This window comes from Notamacropus eugenii, chromosome 2, assembly GCF_028372415.1.
Source record: "Notamacropus eugenii isolate mMacEug1 chromosome 2, mMacEug1.pri_v2, whole genome shotgun sequence".
Classification (NCBI taxonomy): Eukaryota; Metazoa; Chordata; class Mammalia; order Diprotodontia; family Macropodidae; genus Notamacropus; species Notamacropus eugenii.
Window position 1 is genome coordinate 340157741 of NC_092873.1, and position 18339 is coordinate 340176079.

The 18339-nt window shown below is 44.2% G+C and overlaps 2 protein-coding genes across 2 annotated transcripts in view; one reads left to right on the forward strand and one right to left on the reverse strand.

The window, feature by feature from the left end:
• The window catches only part of LOC140528096 (kinesin-like protein KIF19), a 26927-nt gene extending 23906 nt beyond the window's left edge, over positions 1-3021 (forward strand). Inside the window, 2 exon segments of the mRNA XM_072645587.1 lie at positions 499-896; positions 2306-3021. Of these exon segments, the coding sequence (XP_072501688.1) occupies positions 499-896; positions 2306-2413 (506 nt within the window). The 3' untranslated portion in view covers positions 2414-3021.
• On the reverse strand, positions 1695-16898 carry LOC140528097 (BTB/POZ domain-containing protein 17-like). Its single transcript, XM_072645588.1, has 3 exons — positions 16768-16898; positions 8488-8764; positions 1695-5636 (listed from the first exon to the last, which is right to left on the reverse strand). Exons 1-3 carry the CDS (start codon positions 16850-16852, stop codon positions 4553-4555), a joined length of 1446 nt encoding a protein of 481 aa, XP_072501689.1. The 5' UTR covers positions 16853-16898; the 3' UTR covers positions 1695-4552.
• Positions 16899-18339: the final 1441 nt, after the last annotated feature.

Consider the following 18339-nt stretch of genomic DNA (forward strand, 5'->3'; position numbering starts at 1 on the left):
CCCACTCATCCACCCCACCCCCACCAAGCACCAAGGATTCTTTAGGCCCCTTTATCTCACCAAGTTCACAGCCCTTAACTCACCTCTAATCACATCAGAGCAAAGATTCTTAACCTGTGGTCCATGGACCACAGTTTGTGGAAAGGGAAACTGTGAATTTGTTTTCTTAATATTTTAACAACTGGGTTCCAGTATAATTAGTATCCATTGTAACTCTATATTTTATTTCACACTTTGAAAATCATCATGAGAAGGGGTCCATAACACTCTGGAGAACGTCATGTGTGGGAGAGTGGAGATGATTTTCCACATTCTACAAAGGGGAACATTAAGGTGAAGAAGTATCCCAAGGATTTCATTTTGAGCAGTTTGGGATAGAAACAGGAATTTAAAATAGACAATTCCTGACTCTCAGTCCCCTGTTCAGCTGAGTTAGTAAAACATGGGCCTGAAGTATGGATTTTTGGTTCTCCTTCCTCTCCCAAACCCTCACTATAGAGAAGAAGGAGATCCTGTCAGGCACCAAGAGCATTGCAGTGACAGCAGCCAGGTGGAAGTTACAGAATTTGGACCCAGAGAGGCACCAGCTGCTGGCCCCAATAATGGAATCAAGCAGCCTGTCTCTGCACTCCTTGAGTGAGGCAGATGACATCCACAAATCACACCCACCTGCCTGTAAACGCCCAGTAAACCCCATGCTTCAGCACACGGTCAGTGAAGACAATCTGTCTCACAGCACTGGGGAGACCCCATCTCGAGTGGCCAAGTGTCATGGCAATGCCCCAGGTTTCTGGCTCCAGGGACAGAAGAAGAGAATGGACAAAAAAAGAGACGAATCACTAGAAGCAAAGAATAGGAAGAGGAAATCCAGTGCCTTTGAGGTCACAGGACAAGGGGTAAGATCATAGGGACCCTGGCAGGCACACTACAGCTGACCTGTCTGGAGAAAAGTGCAGACAGCCCAGTTTCCCCCTCTCCACCTCCCTGGTCACATGCTTCACAGCCTTCTTCAGGTGGCCCAACTTGGAGGTGATGGATATTAGGGTCCTTTTGAGATAGATTCCACCTCACCCAAGGACATATGTTCAGATTCCTGAAATGGAGGCAGAGCTTTGGTCATCTCTTGGGAAACTATCCTGAACTCCATGAGAAGTAAGCAGTCTGAACAGAATTGTTAGTAGGGAAGGGCATTCTGAGCTTTCCCCCTCTTCCCTGCATGACTACTAGGTCCTCCCTGTTCCTTTCCCTAGTATCCCAAGGTCTCTGTCTCCCCACTCCCACCACTAGGGGGTGGTATCCTAAGGTCTTTTACTCCACAGGGCCTTGTATTATGAAGTCAGTGCAATAATATAGGGAGGCCTCCCTCACTGCAGAACTACAGTGAGATCAGACAGAAAGGCATCCATCTTTGGAACTCTGCCTCATGGGAATGTCTTTGCTCTGCTAAGCAGAAGTTGGCCAATGCTGAATAAGGCGGGTTGACCAACACCTAAGAATCTTGACTTCTCAATTCTTCCTCTTATGCCTCATTTTCCCCCCATGCTTTCCCCTTAGATACCAAGTAGAATCTCCCATTAATCCTCCAGTAACCCTCAATTTGAAAATAGGGGTTCCCATGCTATCCATCTCCTGGCAGAGGAAGGATAGACTCAAAGTTCAAACTGAGACATTTTGAGGCATGGCCGAAGTGGGAATATGTTCTGTTTGGTTATGCATATTTGATACAGGGCTTTATTTTTCTTTTTTTCCCCAAAAACTGAGGTAGGGAGAGGTAGGAGGAAGAGAAAATACATTTTTGTAAAATTGAAAAAATAGATTAAAAAATAAGAAAGTGAGGTTCCCATGCATTTTTGTCCATCTACCTAATCTCATATTTGCATTCTGTCTCTCCACTCAGCTTTCCCATCCTAAGAGTCATTCCCTGCACCCCCTCCCCCTAGAGAGAACCAGTCTCTGGTAACCCAGTACCCAGTATCCAGCACCTGAGTAAGGTTGTACTTCCCCTCCCCAAAGTCAGGCTTCCTCTGAACCAGGCCACAGGTCAGTGTCTCCTTTGGGAAAGGGTGAAGGGTCAGCAGCAGGGTCCTTGTCAAGGCAGCTTTAATGATGAGCCTTTGCCAGCCTATCAGGAGAGTGCTTTCAGATGCCCTTAACAGGTTGAAGTCACCAGCTCTGATAAAGCACTTTGCTGTGGAGATCCTGAAAATCCTGACTGTTGTCTCTTGGGTGAGCCTCTGCAGAGATCAGTAACACTGGCTGGGGGGGAGAGACTTGGCTGAACTATTTATAGACATCCTCACTGCAGATGCTGGAGAACCATTGCCCCACACCATGCCAGCTGCTTCCAGACAAGCTACCTATGGTCCATATCAGCCCAAGGGGAAGGATGGACGTTTCTGACCAAGACCTCTGAAGCTTGGAATCAACCTGCCCCCAAGAACAAAGAGGAGACAGTTGGGAAGACACAAAGACCTAGGATGGATGGGAGCACAATGAGAGGTGACTTGGGCAGGAGAGCAGGAGATATCCAGATACCTGGCACCCCCTATGTCCTGGAGTTACTGGAAGAAGGAAGGCAATTTCCCTTCTGCTTCAGTGACATCAGTGTAGGCAGGTGTGGGGGAGTGGAGGACTTCCTGGAGAAAGGAGATGATCCCAAGAAGGGATCCCTAGAATGGCCTGGAGGAAATCTAACCCCTTGTTGGCTCCCTCTATGACACTGCACAGAACTGTGTTGCCAGAGCTCTTTACCTACCACCAGGCTTCAGTGTGATCAGCAGGGCCTATTGGTATGAGCCCCTACAGAAGGGTGGTGCAAAAACAATGGGGTCCTGGTGCCAAATATAGAACAGAGGTGTTGGAGCTGTCAGATTTGGGGAAAGAGGAACCTAGGAGACAGCCTGGCACTGACACTAGAGTCCAGGCTGTGTATTGGAGGAGGGGGCTGAGGGTGATGGTTTGGTTTTATCACATCACAGTGGCTTTCTCCCTGCTTTTTTAACAATAAAAATACTATTTTGAGTTGAAAGTTCATGTTTGAGACCAGAAGTGTAAGATTTGGGGCAACTATGTGGTACAATGGATAGTGTGCTGGCCCTGGAGTCAGGAGTAACTGAGTTCAAATTCAGCCTCAGATACTTACTAAGTGTGTGACCCTGGGCAAGTCACTTAACCCTGATTGCCTCCCCACACCAAAAAAAAAAAAAGTGTAGGAGCTGTCATTCTGTCAGGGCACAGAAGAGTGTGAGCTGAGAAAAACGAAAAAAGTAAGTCCCCGTTTCTGTGCCCCTTTCTGCCAAACTCCTTTGTGTAGCGACCATAGAGACCCTGGAGGACAATTCGTTCATAAGGTCATAGATCTGGAGGACTGGAAGGGCATTCTAACCTAATTCCCCTCTTTTTGCAAATGGGGAAATAAAGACCCAGGGAAATGAAGTGATTTATTCAGGTAAGTAGCAGAGTCAGGAATGGAACCCAGGTCTGCCCATTCTACATTTCCTTCTACTATACCACACTGTCTGCTTCAGTTGCCTGAGAAGGATAAAGTGTGCCAAAGCCCTAACAAGGTCTGTTTGCCCTCCTCCTGTCATCTCCTCACCTGCCTCACATACCTGGCCTGTCTTCCTCTATACTCTGCTCTCCCTCCTATCAGACATAACCAGGAGCCAAGAACAGCAGTTCAGCCCACTGGAACCCCTGAACCTACATGGGGGTTGGGTATGCCACAAACATCAGGACTAGAGCCTTGAAGCCTGACCCGGGACACTATTCCCACCCAAACACCACTGTACTGTTCTCTCCTGGAGAGGCAGCATGGGTAGAGCGAATAGAGGGTTAGACCAGGACATAGACTTGGGTTCAAATCTTGCCTCCAGCATTTACTAGGTCTGTGACCATTGTACCATGTCACTTAATCTCTCTGAAATTCTGTTTCCTCATCTATAAAATGGGTGTAATAAAATTTTCCAGAGTTGTTGTGAGGATCAAATGAGATTATATATTTGGTAAAGCCCTTTGCAAACCTTAAAGTATTATATGATAGTAATCACAGTAGCTAACGTTTAAGTTGTGCTTACTATGTGCCAGATACTGTGCTAAGCACTTTCCAATCATGATTTCATTTGATCCTTACAACAACCCTTGGATGTAGGTGCTATCATTATCCCCATTTTAATAGATGAGGAAATTAGGACAAAAAGGGGTTATATGACTTGCTCAAGGTCACACCACTGGTGTGTCTGAGGTCAGATTTAAACCCGAGTCTTCCTGACTCCAGCACTAGAGTGGTTGTAGGTGATGATGATGATGGTGGTGGTGATGATGACCCTGTTCTGTCCCCCTACACACACCTAGCAGCCATGGAGCATGTTGGACAGTAAGGCAGAGCCTCCCTCTATGCCCAGACCAAAAGAATAGATCCAGTTCTCTTGGCTGTATGTCTAGCCACCATTCCAAGAAGTTCAACTGCTTATGGCCACCGCCATTCATGATTATGTCATCCTGGGGAGTCCTTTCCTTTCTCCTTCCCTCAATCCCTCTCTCCCTCCTTCTGCTACTTGTGAGTCCGAATGAGGCTGTGGTATATGGGCTTGATGATAAGATGCAGGTGAAGGGCATTCTCCACCAGGTACTCAGAGTTGCGCCGTTGCAGGTCAGTGTGGGCCAAGAAGTCCCCAGACTCATCACTGCTCTGATGGAAGCTGTAAGCATGGCGGATCAGAAGTCGGCCCTGCTGTCGAGCCCCTACCAGCACCGTCTTCTGGAAGCTCACGCCAGCAGCATCCCCACTGATGCTGGCTGGAGTCACCACCAGGCGGGGCCGCCCATCCTCAGGGCGTGCAGCAGGCAGGGCAGCCCCAGCAGTATCAGCATAGACAGGCCGAAGACTGATGGGCAACCAGCGTGGGGAGAAGAGGACATTCCATGTCACCCTCCTGCCTGCATCATGCCCACTAGGGCCCAGCTGCGTCTGGAAGCTTGTGCTTCGGTCATCCCTGGCAGGGTTGCTGATGACCCACAGGGCCCCCCAAGCTGGAGAGAGGTAGTTGCGAGGCAAGAAGGCACTGCCGTTGACATCAAAGAATTTGGCATAGTGTAGGGGAGAAGCTGAATGGAACTGGTAGGCCTGCAGGAGGAGATCCCCCACAGCCTCTCCATGTCGGGCCAGGGCTGGTGACTGGGCCTGCAGCTGGAACAACTGAGCAGGGGGGATCATAGGGTAGCGAATGGCTCTCAGGGCCTGCTCAGCCACAGGTGTGGGAGGGCGGGCCCGGTCCAGCCAGACTTCCAGAGCCTGGAAGAGCTCTAATTCATCCTGGAGCACCAGGTCAGAACGGTCCAGCAGTTGAGCCAAGAGCTCTGGGGTCACTTCTGCCCACTCGGAGCTCCCCACCACTGCTGACAGGTTCCAAGCCAGGAACTGGAGGCAGCTCTCCCTGAGGTCTTCATTGCCTGTCCGTGCTGCATAGTGGTACCAACCCACAGCTGGGCCGGGACCCTCCATCTCTCCCGCAAGGTGTGACTTCATGTACTGAGCTATGCCCTGCTGTAAGGAAGCCACACCATATTTGCTGGCCAATCTGTGCAGGGGGATGGCCTGAGACATCAGGAGGGACAGCTCCCCACAGTACAGATACCTAGAAGTGGAGGAAAAAAGAGATGATGGGGGCCAATCTATGGAGCCCACCCTCACCTAGACAGCTTCACTGTCTGCTTTCCTATGCCCCAGCAAGTAAAGGACAAGATCAAGGCCAAGGATGGTGGCAAACAACAGGGATTTCGGTACCAGTTCAGAATAGACCATCTCCCTTCATTAGCATTACAGACTTAGAGCTGGGGCCTTAGAGATCACCTAGTCCACCCCCTCATTTTATGTTGAGGGTCAGAGAGATCAAGGAACTTGTCAAAGGTCAGATTTGAACCCTGATCTCCAAATCTAGAGCTTTCCTCTCCAGCATGCCACGTCTTCTCTTCTTCTGATTAATGTGTCTCCCCACCACCACCACCCTGTCTCTTCTTCCCTCACCAATCTTCCTTACTGTCTCTTTCACTGTCCTGCAAACTTGTCCTACCTTTTCCACTGTTTCGTCTCTGTCAGGGCCTTTCTCTGGATGACCACTTTTTTGCCTCTATAAAATGAGGGGGTTGGACAAGAGCATCTCTAATATACCTTCTAGCTCCAACGTTCTATTTGTCAAGAATTCTTGTCTATCTCATATCAGTGTCTTGTTCTTTTACTATTCTCCTTGTTTTCCTCCTGTTTGTTTCTCTTGTTGCTTCATTAATCTTTGTGCCTTACAGTCTCCCTCTGTTTGCCTTTCATTGTCTTCCAAGGACTCTGTGTGTGTGTGTGTGTCTTTTTTCTTTCCTCTCTCTCTGTCTCTTTTCTCTCTCCTCTATGTCTCTACTGTCACTTCTCTCTGTCTCTGTCTATCTCTTTCTCTCTGTCTGTCTTTTTCTGTCTTTTTCTCTCTGTCTCTGTGTGTCTCCTTTCTCTCTTTTCTCTCTTCGTGCTCTCTCTGTCTCTGTTTCTCTCTTTTTCTCTCATCTCTGTCTCATTCTCCCTCCTCTCTGTCTCAGTCTATCTGTCATCTACTTATATCAATCTGTCATCCATCAATCTATTTCTCTTCATTCACCTGGCTGTCTACATCTGTCTCTATTACTATTTCAGCAGCTAGGTGGTGCAACGGACAGAGTGCTGCGCCTGGAGTCAGGAAGACTTGAGTTCAAACTTGGTCTTGGATATTTACTAGCTATATGACCCTGCAAAAGTTGATTTTTCTCTGTCTGCCTCAAGTTTTCTCAAATGTAAAATGAAGGTAATAATAGTACCTTCCTCACAGGACTGTTGTAAGGAACACATGAGATGGTATTTGCAAAGCACGTAGCTCAATGCCTGGCATGCAGTAGGTGCTTAATAAATGCATATTTTCTTCAATTTATATTCTTCTATCTACCTCTATCCAGCTATCTATTTCTGTCTGTCTATTATCTCTATATCTATCTTTAGTTGGTGGATGATTATATGCTCATTATTAACAATACAAATGCTCAAGAAATACAAACAAATACAAAATATGGAATTCATCTTTAACAAAAATGTTTAAAGTAGAAATATTAAAAAAATACATTTAAAAAATTTAAAAAGTATATTTATGTTTTCGTTGGAAAAAAGTCAACTTTTTTCACACAATAAGAATACCAATTTTTCTGTCCCATGTCTCCTTTCCAAATCATATTTCTGTGTATATAAACTTTTATGACCTTTATTCCTTTTAGTGTTCATTTTTATTATTATTTCTTTTAATCACTTTATTACTTTTTATTAACTTTGGGGGGGGGGGTTGTTGTCCATGTGTATGTCACTCTTATTCTGCTGACCTGGGCTTGCATCACCTTGTATGAATCTTTCTACACCCCCTCATATTCTTCATGTCTGTTACCTTTATGGAACAATAGCAGTGTATTAACATGCAATCATTTAATCAGCCATTTCCTAATCACTGGATGTAGAAGCTGGTTTTTCACGATTTTTTGTATTTTCTTTTTTGCTATGAGCAGGCTCTCCTCTCTCTCTATTTCTCTCTCTCTTTTTCTCTCTGTCTTTCTCTCTCTCTTTCTCCTTTCTCTGTCTCTCCCTCCCTCCCTCTTCCTTTCTCTAACTGTGTTTCCCTTTCTCTCTCACAACGTATTCAAGATTGCCACCCTTCTGTCTTTTGTTGCCTCTGTCTCTCTTGCTGTCTCTTTCAACAGATTTTTCCTACCAATCCCCCAATGGGATATAAGGTGCAGGTCAGTCTATGCAGAGATGGGAAGGTAGAGGAAGAACTTGAATTGTCTACCTTATGGACAGAGATCAAGTGGTCTACAACCCATGAAAGACCCAAAAAGAGAAAGCAGATTTGCATTGTGCTAGGCAGTAGGAATACAACACTAACTGGGAATGTATGTGCAAATTCATTGGGGGTGGAAAGACCTGTCACTAAACCATAGGTTTACATTAGTAAATTGTTATGATCTAGATAGTTACACCTGTGCCACATGGGAATTGGGGAAGAAAATGGGCTTTTGGAGAAAAGTACCATGGCACTGGGATGTTTTGGGGTGCAGACCCCCACAAGAAGCACCCCCCAAAGTCAAGGTTCTGGAGCAAAGCTCTAATATCCCCATGCCAATTATACCTCTTGTTGGAATACCTTTGATCCTTGTAGTCACTTAGCACTAAGCAATATAGTGAAAGGAGACTGTTACATTTGCAAATAGGACTGGTCTGCATCTGTCTAGGCTGAATAGATGCCATTTTGCCCTCCTGTTGGGACATGATCACTTGGGGAAGCCCCTGAGCATCTAAGAATCACCGGAGAGAAGATCTAAGGAACTTAGAAGGGAAAAGGGTATATCCCTTATGGCAAAACTTCACTCCTCCACCCTCAGTCTCTGACCCCAAAGACCCCAAGTAAAGGATCCTGATTAACTTGACTCTACCTGATAAATTTGTCAAAGACAGTCGCACAGTCCCTGGGCTCCTGCAACGTCACCTCACTTTGGTTGTACAGTAGTCCCTGGAATACCTCACTCTGCAGGCCCAGGAGCAGCCGGTGAGTGTGGAAGATGTGGACTTCATCTGTTCCTTCTGCTTGCACCCGCAACACCGTGTCACTCTCATTGCCCAGCTGTTGTAATTCCCGCAAGCGCTGGAGCATCATCAAGGAGTGGTTAATAGAGGCATCTGCTGCTTCACTTTCACTATGTGCTCTCTGGGCTGGGGAAGGAGGAACACAGACTGAAGGAAAACACTGGGGCAGGACTGGAGACCTTGTAAGGTTCACATGAGGAGGGCAGTGATGCCCTCCCCCCCCCATTGCAGCTCCTCACCCATAAAGATAAAAAAGTATTTTTTCCATCAATGAGGATTTATTAAGTGCTTACCATGTTCCAGGCATCATGCAAAGCACTGCTGATACCAAAAAAAAAGTCTCTATCCTCAAGGAGCACATTCTAATGGAGAAGACAATTTTAAATAATAAGATAGATACAGAGGTGATTGGAATTATTTTAAATTAAAATTCCCTTCTCAGAGGGAAGGCTCCAGAAGCTAAGGGGCTGGGAAAGGCCTCCTGCAGAAGGTGGCATTTGAGAAATTTATTTTCATTCTGAACTTAACAAATGCCAAATCCCTAGTATGGAAATATGTCTTGCTTGGCTACACATGTATAATCTATATCAAAATGCTTGACTTCTCAAGGAGAAGGAAAGGGAAGAGGGACATAATTTGAAATTCAAAATTTTTAAAAACAAATGTTAAAAATTGTTTTTACCTATTGTTAGAAAAAATATTTAAAAATTAAAAAACAAAAAATAAATGCCAAATCCAACAAGTCTTTCCATATATGTGGTAGAAGAGAAAAAGGAGATTGTATAGGAAACTACAAATCTCTACCATGTACAGCTTACTTTTCCTTTTAATATACTAAATTTAACTTGTAGCTTTCAAAGCCGTCCTGCTTGTCTGTTTCTTTCTGACCTTCCTTCTGTTTGCTTCAATGCATTTTTAAAAGATGCCTCAATTGATGATCCTTTTCCTTTTTTTTTTTTTGCTAACTATTCCTTGCCCTCTCCCACATTTAACATTTTAATACCCCCCCAGTCATTGGAAATATGAAAAAAGGAAAATAAAAATAAACTGAAACTTCAAATTAAAAGGCAGATGTAACTCAGGAAAGCATTCCAGCCATAAGAGAAAGTGCAAAAAAAAAAATTCAAAGTGAAATGAAATCTCATGAAAATCTCAGGAAATGAAGTCTCACCTACAAGGAATAAACAAATGGGCCAGTGTAGCTGAACCATGGACTTGGTGGAAGGGAGTAAAACCGAAGAAGACTGGCAAGGTAGAGATGAGCCAGGCTATAAAGAACTTTCAGTAACAAGCAGAGGACTTTGTAGTTGATCTTGGAGGTAACAGGAAGCCACTGAAGTTTATGGAGTAAGGGGGAGAGGAGTGACATGATTAGACTTACAGTTTTTTTTTTTTGTAATTGTTAAAAATTTGTCTTTTATTTTTAACATTCTTTTCTTTTTAAATTTTGAGTTCCAAATTCTCACCAAACCTACACTTCATTTTTAAAATTTTATTATTTATTTATCTTAACATTTTTTAAATTTTGAGTTCCAAATTATTATCAGACCTAAACTTTTAAAAAATTTATTTTTTTTAACATTCTTTTTAAATTTTGTGTTTCAAATTCTCCTCAGACCTATGCTTTAAGAAACTCACTATGTGGTTCAATGGAGGACTAAGTAGGGTGAGGTTGACAGCTGCAGATCCTTTTAAGTGCATCTGGGAATATGAGAAGAATTTGCATGGGAAGCTCCCAATGTGAGAACTCTCCCATGAGTAATATTCTCATTCCTTCTATGATTAAGCAACTTCACTGGCCACCTGTAGCTCCTCGCACACAACACTCCATCTTCTTATGTCTTTGGAATGGCTTGTTCCCCATGCCTGGGATGCTCTGTCTCCTCACCTCTACTTCTCAGTTTTCTTGGCTTTCTTCAAGACTCAACTGAAGTCCCATCTTCTGCAAGAGGCCTTGTCTCATTCCCACCACAATTAGTGCCTCTGTCTCTCAGATTCCCTTTCATCTGTGCCATACATAAGGCAGCTACATGTCTCAGTGGATAGAGCACTGGACGTCTAGTCAGGAAGACCTGAGTTCAGATCCATTCTCAGACACTTACTAGCTGTGTGACCCTGGGCAAGTCACTTAACCTCTGGTTGCCTTAATCCACTGGAGAAGGAAATGTCAAATCACTCCAACATCTTTAACAAGAAAACCTCAGGGACAGTGTGGTCCACTAGGTCATAAAGAGTTGAACATGACTCGGCAATAACTACGTGTGTGTGTGTGTGTGTGTGTGTGTGTGTGTGTGTGTGTGTATGGAATGGAGGGTGGTGGGAAGTTATGAGTTTCTCTCCCATTAGAATGTGCCTTCTAAGGGAAAAGAATCTACAAGTGCAAAAATATTTATAGCAACCCTTTTCATGGTGGAGAAATATTGGAAATTAAAAGGATGCCTATCAATTGGGGATTGACTAAACAAGTTTTATATGAATGTCATGGAATACTATTGTGCTATAAGAAATGATGAACAGGCAGACCAGAAAAACATGGGATGATATGTATGAACTGATTCAAAGTGAAATGAGCAGAACCAGAAAAACATTGTATACAACATCAGTAACACTGTGTGATGTCTACTACGAATTTCTCAGCTCTTTTCAGAAACACATTTATCCAAGAAAGGTACAAAGGACTCATAATGGAAAATGGTATCCACATCCAGATGTGCATAGACTAATGGACTATGAGTCCAGATCAAAGCATACTTTTTCATTTACTTTACTCTTTTTCGTGTTCTTTTCTTTTGATCTATTTCTTCTTTCACAACTGTAACTAATATGGAAATATATTTTACATGGTAACACATTCATAACCTATATCAAATTGCCTGCGATTTTAGGAAGAGGGGACGAAAAGAGAAATTTGGGAACTCAAAATCTTGTAAAAATAAATTGTCTCGATATGAAATTGGGGGAAAAATTTTTAAATGAATAAAAAAACTGGAAGCAATCTAAATAAATGTAGAACATTTGAAGGACTAAATAAATTTGTGCCAAAATTTTTAAAAAAGAAAAGAATGTATACTCCTGGAAAGCAGGGACTGTTTTTGCCTTTCTGTCTCCAGTAAGTAAGTAAGCACTATATAAATGTTATCTATTATCATTGTTATTATTGATAAGCCTCAGGGAGCTACTATGAGGTATGTGTAGATCAAGTATCCAAGATCATACAGTAAATAAAACAGGAGAGTCAATATGTGAACCTAGGTCTTTGGAATTCAAAGCCCACTCTGTTATTTACTAAATCACACCGTGTATAGAAGTGTCTACATACATAAGTGCAAAAAAAATGTTAGCTCATGGGCATGGGTCTTCAGGCATCTCCAGGGACATGATGGTGCACCGACAGAGGGCAGGATAGGCTGCTTGAACAGAAGGGTCTGCCTGGGCAAGCGTCCTGGGATTGGTTTCTAAGCACAAAGGACTCTCTCCATGAGGCAGGATATAGCACCAGGATGTTGGCATGGTATCAGAGGAGCAGTGTAACAAGAAGGGGGAAGTGGTAGTGGAAAGGAAGGTAAATGAGACTCTATTAAGCTCCTACTATGTGCTAGTAGGTGTCCTAAATGTTTTACAAATATCTCATCTGAGGCAGATATTTATTTTTATTATTCCTATCTTATAACTGAGAAAACTGACATAGACAGAGACCAAGTGACTTGTCCAGGGTCACACAACTAGTTAGGGTCTCAGGCTGTATTTGAACTCAGCTCTTCCTACCTTCATGGCCCAGCACTCTACCCACTGCACCACCCAAAAATCAGAATATTAGATACAAGCCCTGTGTTCAGGGTCCAGGTCTGCAACAAGGAACTGAATGATTTTGTGAAAAAGGCACCGAATCCCTCTAAGGTTTGCTTCCTTCCTTAAAAACAAACAAACAAAATAAAAACCCTGTCAATAAATTCTCTGAGCTGCCCTTCCCTGGTAACACCTATTCATCTCACTAGCCTACTGGAAGCCTCAAATGCAATATGAAAGCATCTGCAACCACAGAGGGGTACAATACCATTCACTACCTCTGGGACCATTAGCAAATCACTTCACCTTTCCTGCCTCAGTTCCCTCATTTGTAAAATGGGAGGATTTTACCAGATGACTTCAGATGTCCTTCCAGCTCTAAATCTATGATCATGTACATAGTGGTAGCAATAGTAGTTGTGGTGATAGTGGGCAAGCCATCCAGGGAGTCCCTACTATTCTTACCCTGGAGCTGTACCTAGGTTACCATAGGAGCTCTGCCAGCTTGCAAGTAGAGCTAACAGTAAGAGCTAACATTGACATAGGGCTTCAAGGTCTGCAAAGCTCTTTACACATTATGTCCTTGCATCCTAGCAACAATTCTGACAGGCAGGTGCTATTATTATCCCCATTTTACAAATGAGGAAACTGAGTCAAAGAGAAGTAAAATGAATTACTCAGGGTCACTGAGTGAGGGAGCATCCAAAGCAGGATTCAAATTCAAGTCCTTGTGACCCCAATTTTGCCACCTAGCTGCATAGGTACTCCCACACCTTGTCAGCCCAAGGTGAGGGCAGCCTCAGGCCATGGTTCCAAAGCTATCTAGCACCTCTCTTTGCTTTTCTTCAAATCCTTTGCACCCTTCCCCCCTCTAGCCTTTATGGTCACTAACGTAGCTGACTTTGGTCAAAATAAGTCACTCTTCCTTAAACATACACACACACACACACACACACACACACACACACACACACACACACACACACACACACACACCCTCACCCTTTGGGTTAAAAGGGTTGTTGACCCAACTTGTTTAACCAAAAGTTGTCGATTCCCTTTTCCATAGCTGCACCATAATATGATCTAATTGAGTTTTGCTCACCTTCTGATGGAGAAAGCACAGAAATTTGCAACTCTAGATCAAGTTTTCAGAGACTATCTTGTGAAGGAGGAACTCTGATCCATTAGCACGGTGGCCACAGTGGAAAGGATTTTTAGAATGGTTTTATTCTGTTCAGATTAACACCAGGGCTACAGGCTGACTATATTACATCTGCCTTCTACTCAGAGGTGTGCTGGAGGCAGCTCTAACCGACTTTGTGAGCATTTGCACCTCAGAAATCAGCATTCCTTACACATTAGGGCTTGGTTTATTGTTTTATCCATTGTCTAGCCTTTTTTGTTGTTGTTGTTCAGTTATTTCAATTGTGTCTGACTCTTTATGACCACATGTGGGGTTTTTTCGGCAAAGATAGTGGAGTGGTTGGCCATTTCCTTCTACAGTTCCTTTTACAGATAAGGAAACTGAGGTAAACAGGGATAAGTGACTTGCCCAGGGTCATAAGGCTAGTAGGTGTCTGAGGCAATATTTGAACTCAGGTCTTTCTGACTCCAGATGCAGCAAAGAGAACCATCTAGCTGCCCTGTTGTCTAAACTTAAGAAAGTGTAAATAATACAGATTAATTTTAAAAGCACATTGCATTTTTTTTACTCGAGAGCCAGTAATTAAACATTTTCTAACACACCCTTGTGCTGCTTTGTAAGCATTGCTTAAATTGATCAAGAGTACAGTAGAAGGCTCAGAAGTGAAGTCATCACCAGACTGCAAACCTGATGACTGCAGGCTAAAGACAGCGATCATAACTTACACTGACATAGTGTTTTAAGGTTTGTAAAGAGCTTTACATCCATTAACTCATTTAAGCCTCACAACATCCCTGCTTGCACATCCTAGATTAGGGTTCCAGAGAAGTACTATTCTTTGTTCAATAGCCAAACCTCGAGTAAAAATGAGCCAAGTTATAATGGAGCTTGGAATGTGGTCTTTGCATTGTAAAGTGTATGAATATATTGGGGGCAGGGAGGAGAGGAAAGTGCTTAAAGATACCAAAAGATGGTGACCTCAGCAGTAAAAGATACAGATCCCCAAAAGTCCGTTGCTTGTAACATCCCAGAGAAAAGGATATTATTCCGCTGTCACTTAATGTTGAAACAACCCGGTAAATTTAATGATTTATTGTGATTTTTAACAATTTATTGTGATTTTTATTATTTTACAGCAAGGGTGAGGAAGGTTGCAGCCTCCAGGCCACACATGGCCTTCTAGGCCCTCAAGTACAGTCCTTTGACTCAATCCAAACTTCACTGGACAAATCCCCTTGTGAAGTTTGGATTCAGTCAAAGGGCCACACTTGAGGACCTAGGAGGTCACATGTGGCCTGGAGGCCTCAGGTTCCCCACCCATGTTTTACAGAATACAGACTATACCTTTCATTTCCATAAGGAAGTGCTAGATGAGTAAACTCCTGCCAACACAAGTCATCCTTTTCTGCAACTTTCTTAAGTCTTAGAGACTTGCCCAGGATATGGAGAAGTTAAATTGACTTCCCCAGACAGTGTACATCAGAGGTGGCTTTTAAGCTGAGATCCTCCTGATTCCAGTGTTAACTCTCTATCTACTAGAAATGCCAGTGGTGTCAAACACAAGTAGGAAAAAAAGTCATTAAATTGTATGTAATGGCTTAGAAAACCGTATCTTAACATTTTATTGTTTTTTGTTATTTAGTCATTTTCAGTCATGTCCAACTCTTCATGACCCATTTCGGGGTTTTCTTGGCAAAAATACTGCAATGGTTTGCTATTTCCTTCTCCAGCTCATTTTACAGATGAGAAAATTGAGACAAAAAAGGTAAAGTGACTTGCCCAAGGTCACACAGCTAGTAAGTGTCTGAGGCCAGATTTGAGCTGGGGAAGATGAGTCTTCCTGACTCCAGATCCAGCACTCTATCCACTGTATCACCTAACTAAAAATTAACATTATCTATGTTCTATTGTATTTTATTTATTTCATTAAGTATTTCCCAATTACATTTTAATCTGTTTCTCATCTCATGGTGTTTGATACCTCTGAACTATGCCACGCCTCTATAAATTATTGTTTATAATAACAAAAATTGTTATAAATAATAGTCATAAATTATTATTGCCGTACTCCCATTTTATAGAGAATTTAAATGATACCCATGGTCCTATAACTTGTGAGTGACTGATCTGGACCTTGAATGGTGTATTGAAAGGATTAGATTCTACAATCAGAGAACTTTGGTACCTTTGGGACTAGTTACTTCATTTTTAGGGGTTCAGTTTTCTCCCCTGCAAAATGCGGTGGGAGGGGTGAGGATTGGACTAGATGACTTCTAAGATGCCTTTACGCACTAAATCTATGATCCTATAAATGGAGGTTTCATTGACCTGATTTCAAATCTGTTCTCAGACACTTACTAGCTATGAGACCCTGAGCAAATAACCTCTCTGACTTCATTTTCTCATCTGAAAATGGGGATAATAATAACACCCACTTCCCAGGGTTGTTGTGAATATCCAGTGGTAACATATGCTAAGTGCTTTGCAAACCTTAAAAAATAATGCTATATAAATGTTAGCCACGATCATTATTTTTATTGTAATGACTCCAAGTCTAGTGAGGGAGGGTAGCACAGGGAGAGGGAATGAGAAAGTAAAGACACGGGAAGGAGATGAAAGCAAAAACAAGTCAATTCAGACAGAGCTCCCAGGATGCCCCAAATCGACTTTTAGGGGGGCAGGGAGAGCAGAAGGAAAGCAAAGCTTCAGTCTGTTTTCCCCTGTCCCGATGCCAATGGCTTCTTTTCTGTCCCTAAGCTGACTAAGTAAAGGAGGGGGAGGGGAAGGTTTCTCTCCTCTCTTGGTAAGGATGTGGAGGGGGGAGGGATGAATGAAAAGATCTTTAAAGTCCCTTCCAACTTTAATACTCTATGGGTCTGAGAGGGGGGCAGTTGATCTCTGAGAGCCTCCCTATTCAGGACAACTCAGAATCAGCTTCACTCCACCAACGATCCCTCCATAGTTCTGGGATGAGAAAGTAGAGAGACAATATAGCCAGCCCCTCCCAAGGGACCCCTCCCCAACCAAGTCCCCTTCCAACAGTTCTCATTGCCCTTGGAAATGTCAGGCTGAATTCCACACCTTTCTCAGGCTCCATCACCTTTCCCTCACCAGATGCTAATCTCTCCCACCTCCTAACCTCCCACCCCAAAAGGAAAAGGACTTCTTGTCTCCTGGTTCTGTGCCCAGTCCTTACCTGCATGCACAACTAGGCCCAGTAAGGTCATGGTGGCCCAGAAGTTGCCCCAGGGCCCAAGTTTGGAGTGATGAGTCCCAGGCATCTTTGTTTTCTCACTCTTAACCCCAAGAGCAGGTTATACCCCCACTGCTCCCTTCCCCACTGCCCTGGCTCCTTATATAGGATGCTGGCCTTTGTTGGGGAGCGAGTTCCCCTCCTTCCTCCCCGCCTCCCTCCCCCAACCTATCTTTGCGATGGATTGGTGGAAACTGGCCTCAGCTGTTGCCCAGACAACCACTTCAGCTTCAGCATGACAGCCTGGGACTATTGTCCTGACCAGCTAAGCCCCTGGGGGTGAGGGGCAGTGGACCCTCTGCAATCTCTAGGCTTTCCCACCTGCTCCCAGAATCTGCTTTTCCCTTCCTGCCTTCCCAGGGATGATGCAAGCCCCCTGGAAAGCAAGCAAACCAGAAAAGGTGGGAGTTTCTCAGGCCTCTGCCAGTCCCTAGTCAAAGATGCCTCCTCCACTCCCATGACCCAGCCTGGTGCCCCAGCATGGAGAAAACTCGACAGCTCTTTGGCAGACATGCTCAAGAGAGCTATGGTGAGCTGGTTGCAGAGAAGGGCAGGAGAGAGAAGAGGAAGGAGGCTGGGTGGGTTTGCCTGTTTGTGGGTCCCAGACTGTTCCAACTCCAGTGCCTGCTTCTCCAGGATAGGCCTCCCTCAGGAGGCACAGACTTTCAGGGAAGTCCTCATCAGGGCAGGGTGAACACATACCACTGTGGCTAGTCCACTGAGCAGACTGTCCAGTGGTTCCTTCCTTCTTTTGGAAACACATAAACATGGCTAAGAGTTCCTAAAGGACTCTAGGCACTTAACCTGTTAACTCTTGAACTAAGCTCCACTACCCTCTACCCATACAAAGCAACACTGGAAGGTTGAAGTTAATGTAGGTAACCTTTCCCTCTGATGCTGTTTGATCTTTTTTGCATGTAATACTGCATCCTCCTTAATTCCTCTTCCCTAAGCAGGCTCAGTGCGCTGGGCTAAGACTCTAACAAGGCTTCTCATTACTTTAAACTACAAACTGCCATCTGGCACATTTCTTTTCCCAGCAGCTGCAAAAGTCCCATTCCTCAGATGGGCAAACTGAGGCAGAGCTGGACAGGGTCACACTGCTGGGAGAACTTGGATGACCAATAATTGGAAAAAGTCTGAAATGTGTGCAATGTGCAATACTTGTGGACCTCTCACCTGCGTAAAGGGGTGAGGTGACAAATGGAGTGGAGTGGGTCCAGTTGCTTTTCAAGGCAAAGGTTTTGGGATAGGAAGAGGGAGGACTGGGGGACTGAGACCCTTGAGTTCTGGGGACTGGACCCTGACCTCAGCTCAGCAGGGAATCTTTTCTAGCCCAAATGCCTAGATGCCCACAAGGCACAGTTCCTCTCCATTAGCTCCCCCTTGGCACCCGAAGGCACCTGTTCCACCCAGCTTTCCTCCTTGGGCAAGATGCATGGAAAGGGCATGCATGGGTCAGTAGTTCTGCTCTCTCCCACCCAGAAGCCCAATGATCAGATCAGTGCATGACTC

Coding starts and splice junctions, on each gene's coding strand:
- LOC140528097 (XM_072645588.1), bottom strand. CDS start 16,852: ATGCCTGGGACTCATCACTCCAAACTTGGGCCCTGGGGCAACTTCTGG. Junction 8,765..16,767: donor GGGCCTAGTTGTGCATGCAG/GTAAGGACTGGG, acceptor CTCCTTCCCCAG/CCCAGAGAGCACATAGTGAA. Junction 5,637..8,487: donor GTCTTTGACAAATTTATCAG/GTAGAGTCAAGT, acceptor CTCCACTTCTAG/GTATCTGTACTGTGGGGAGC.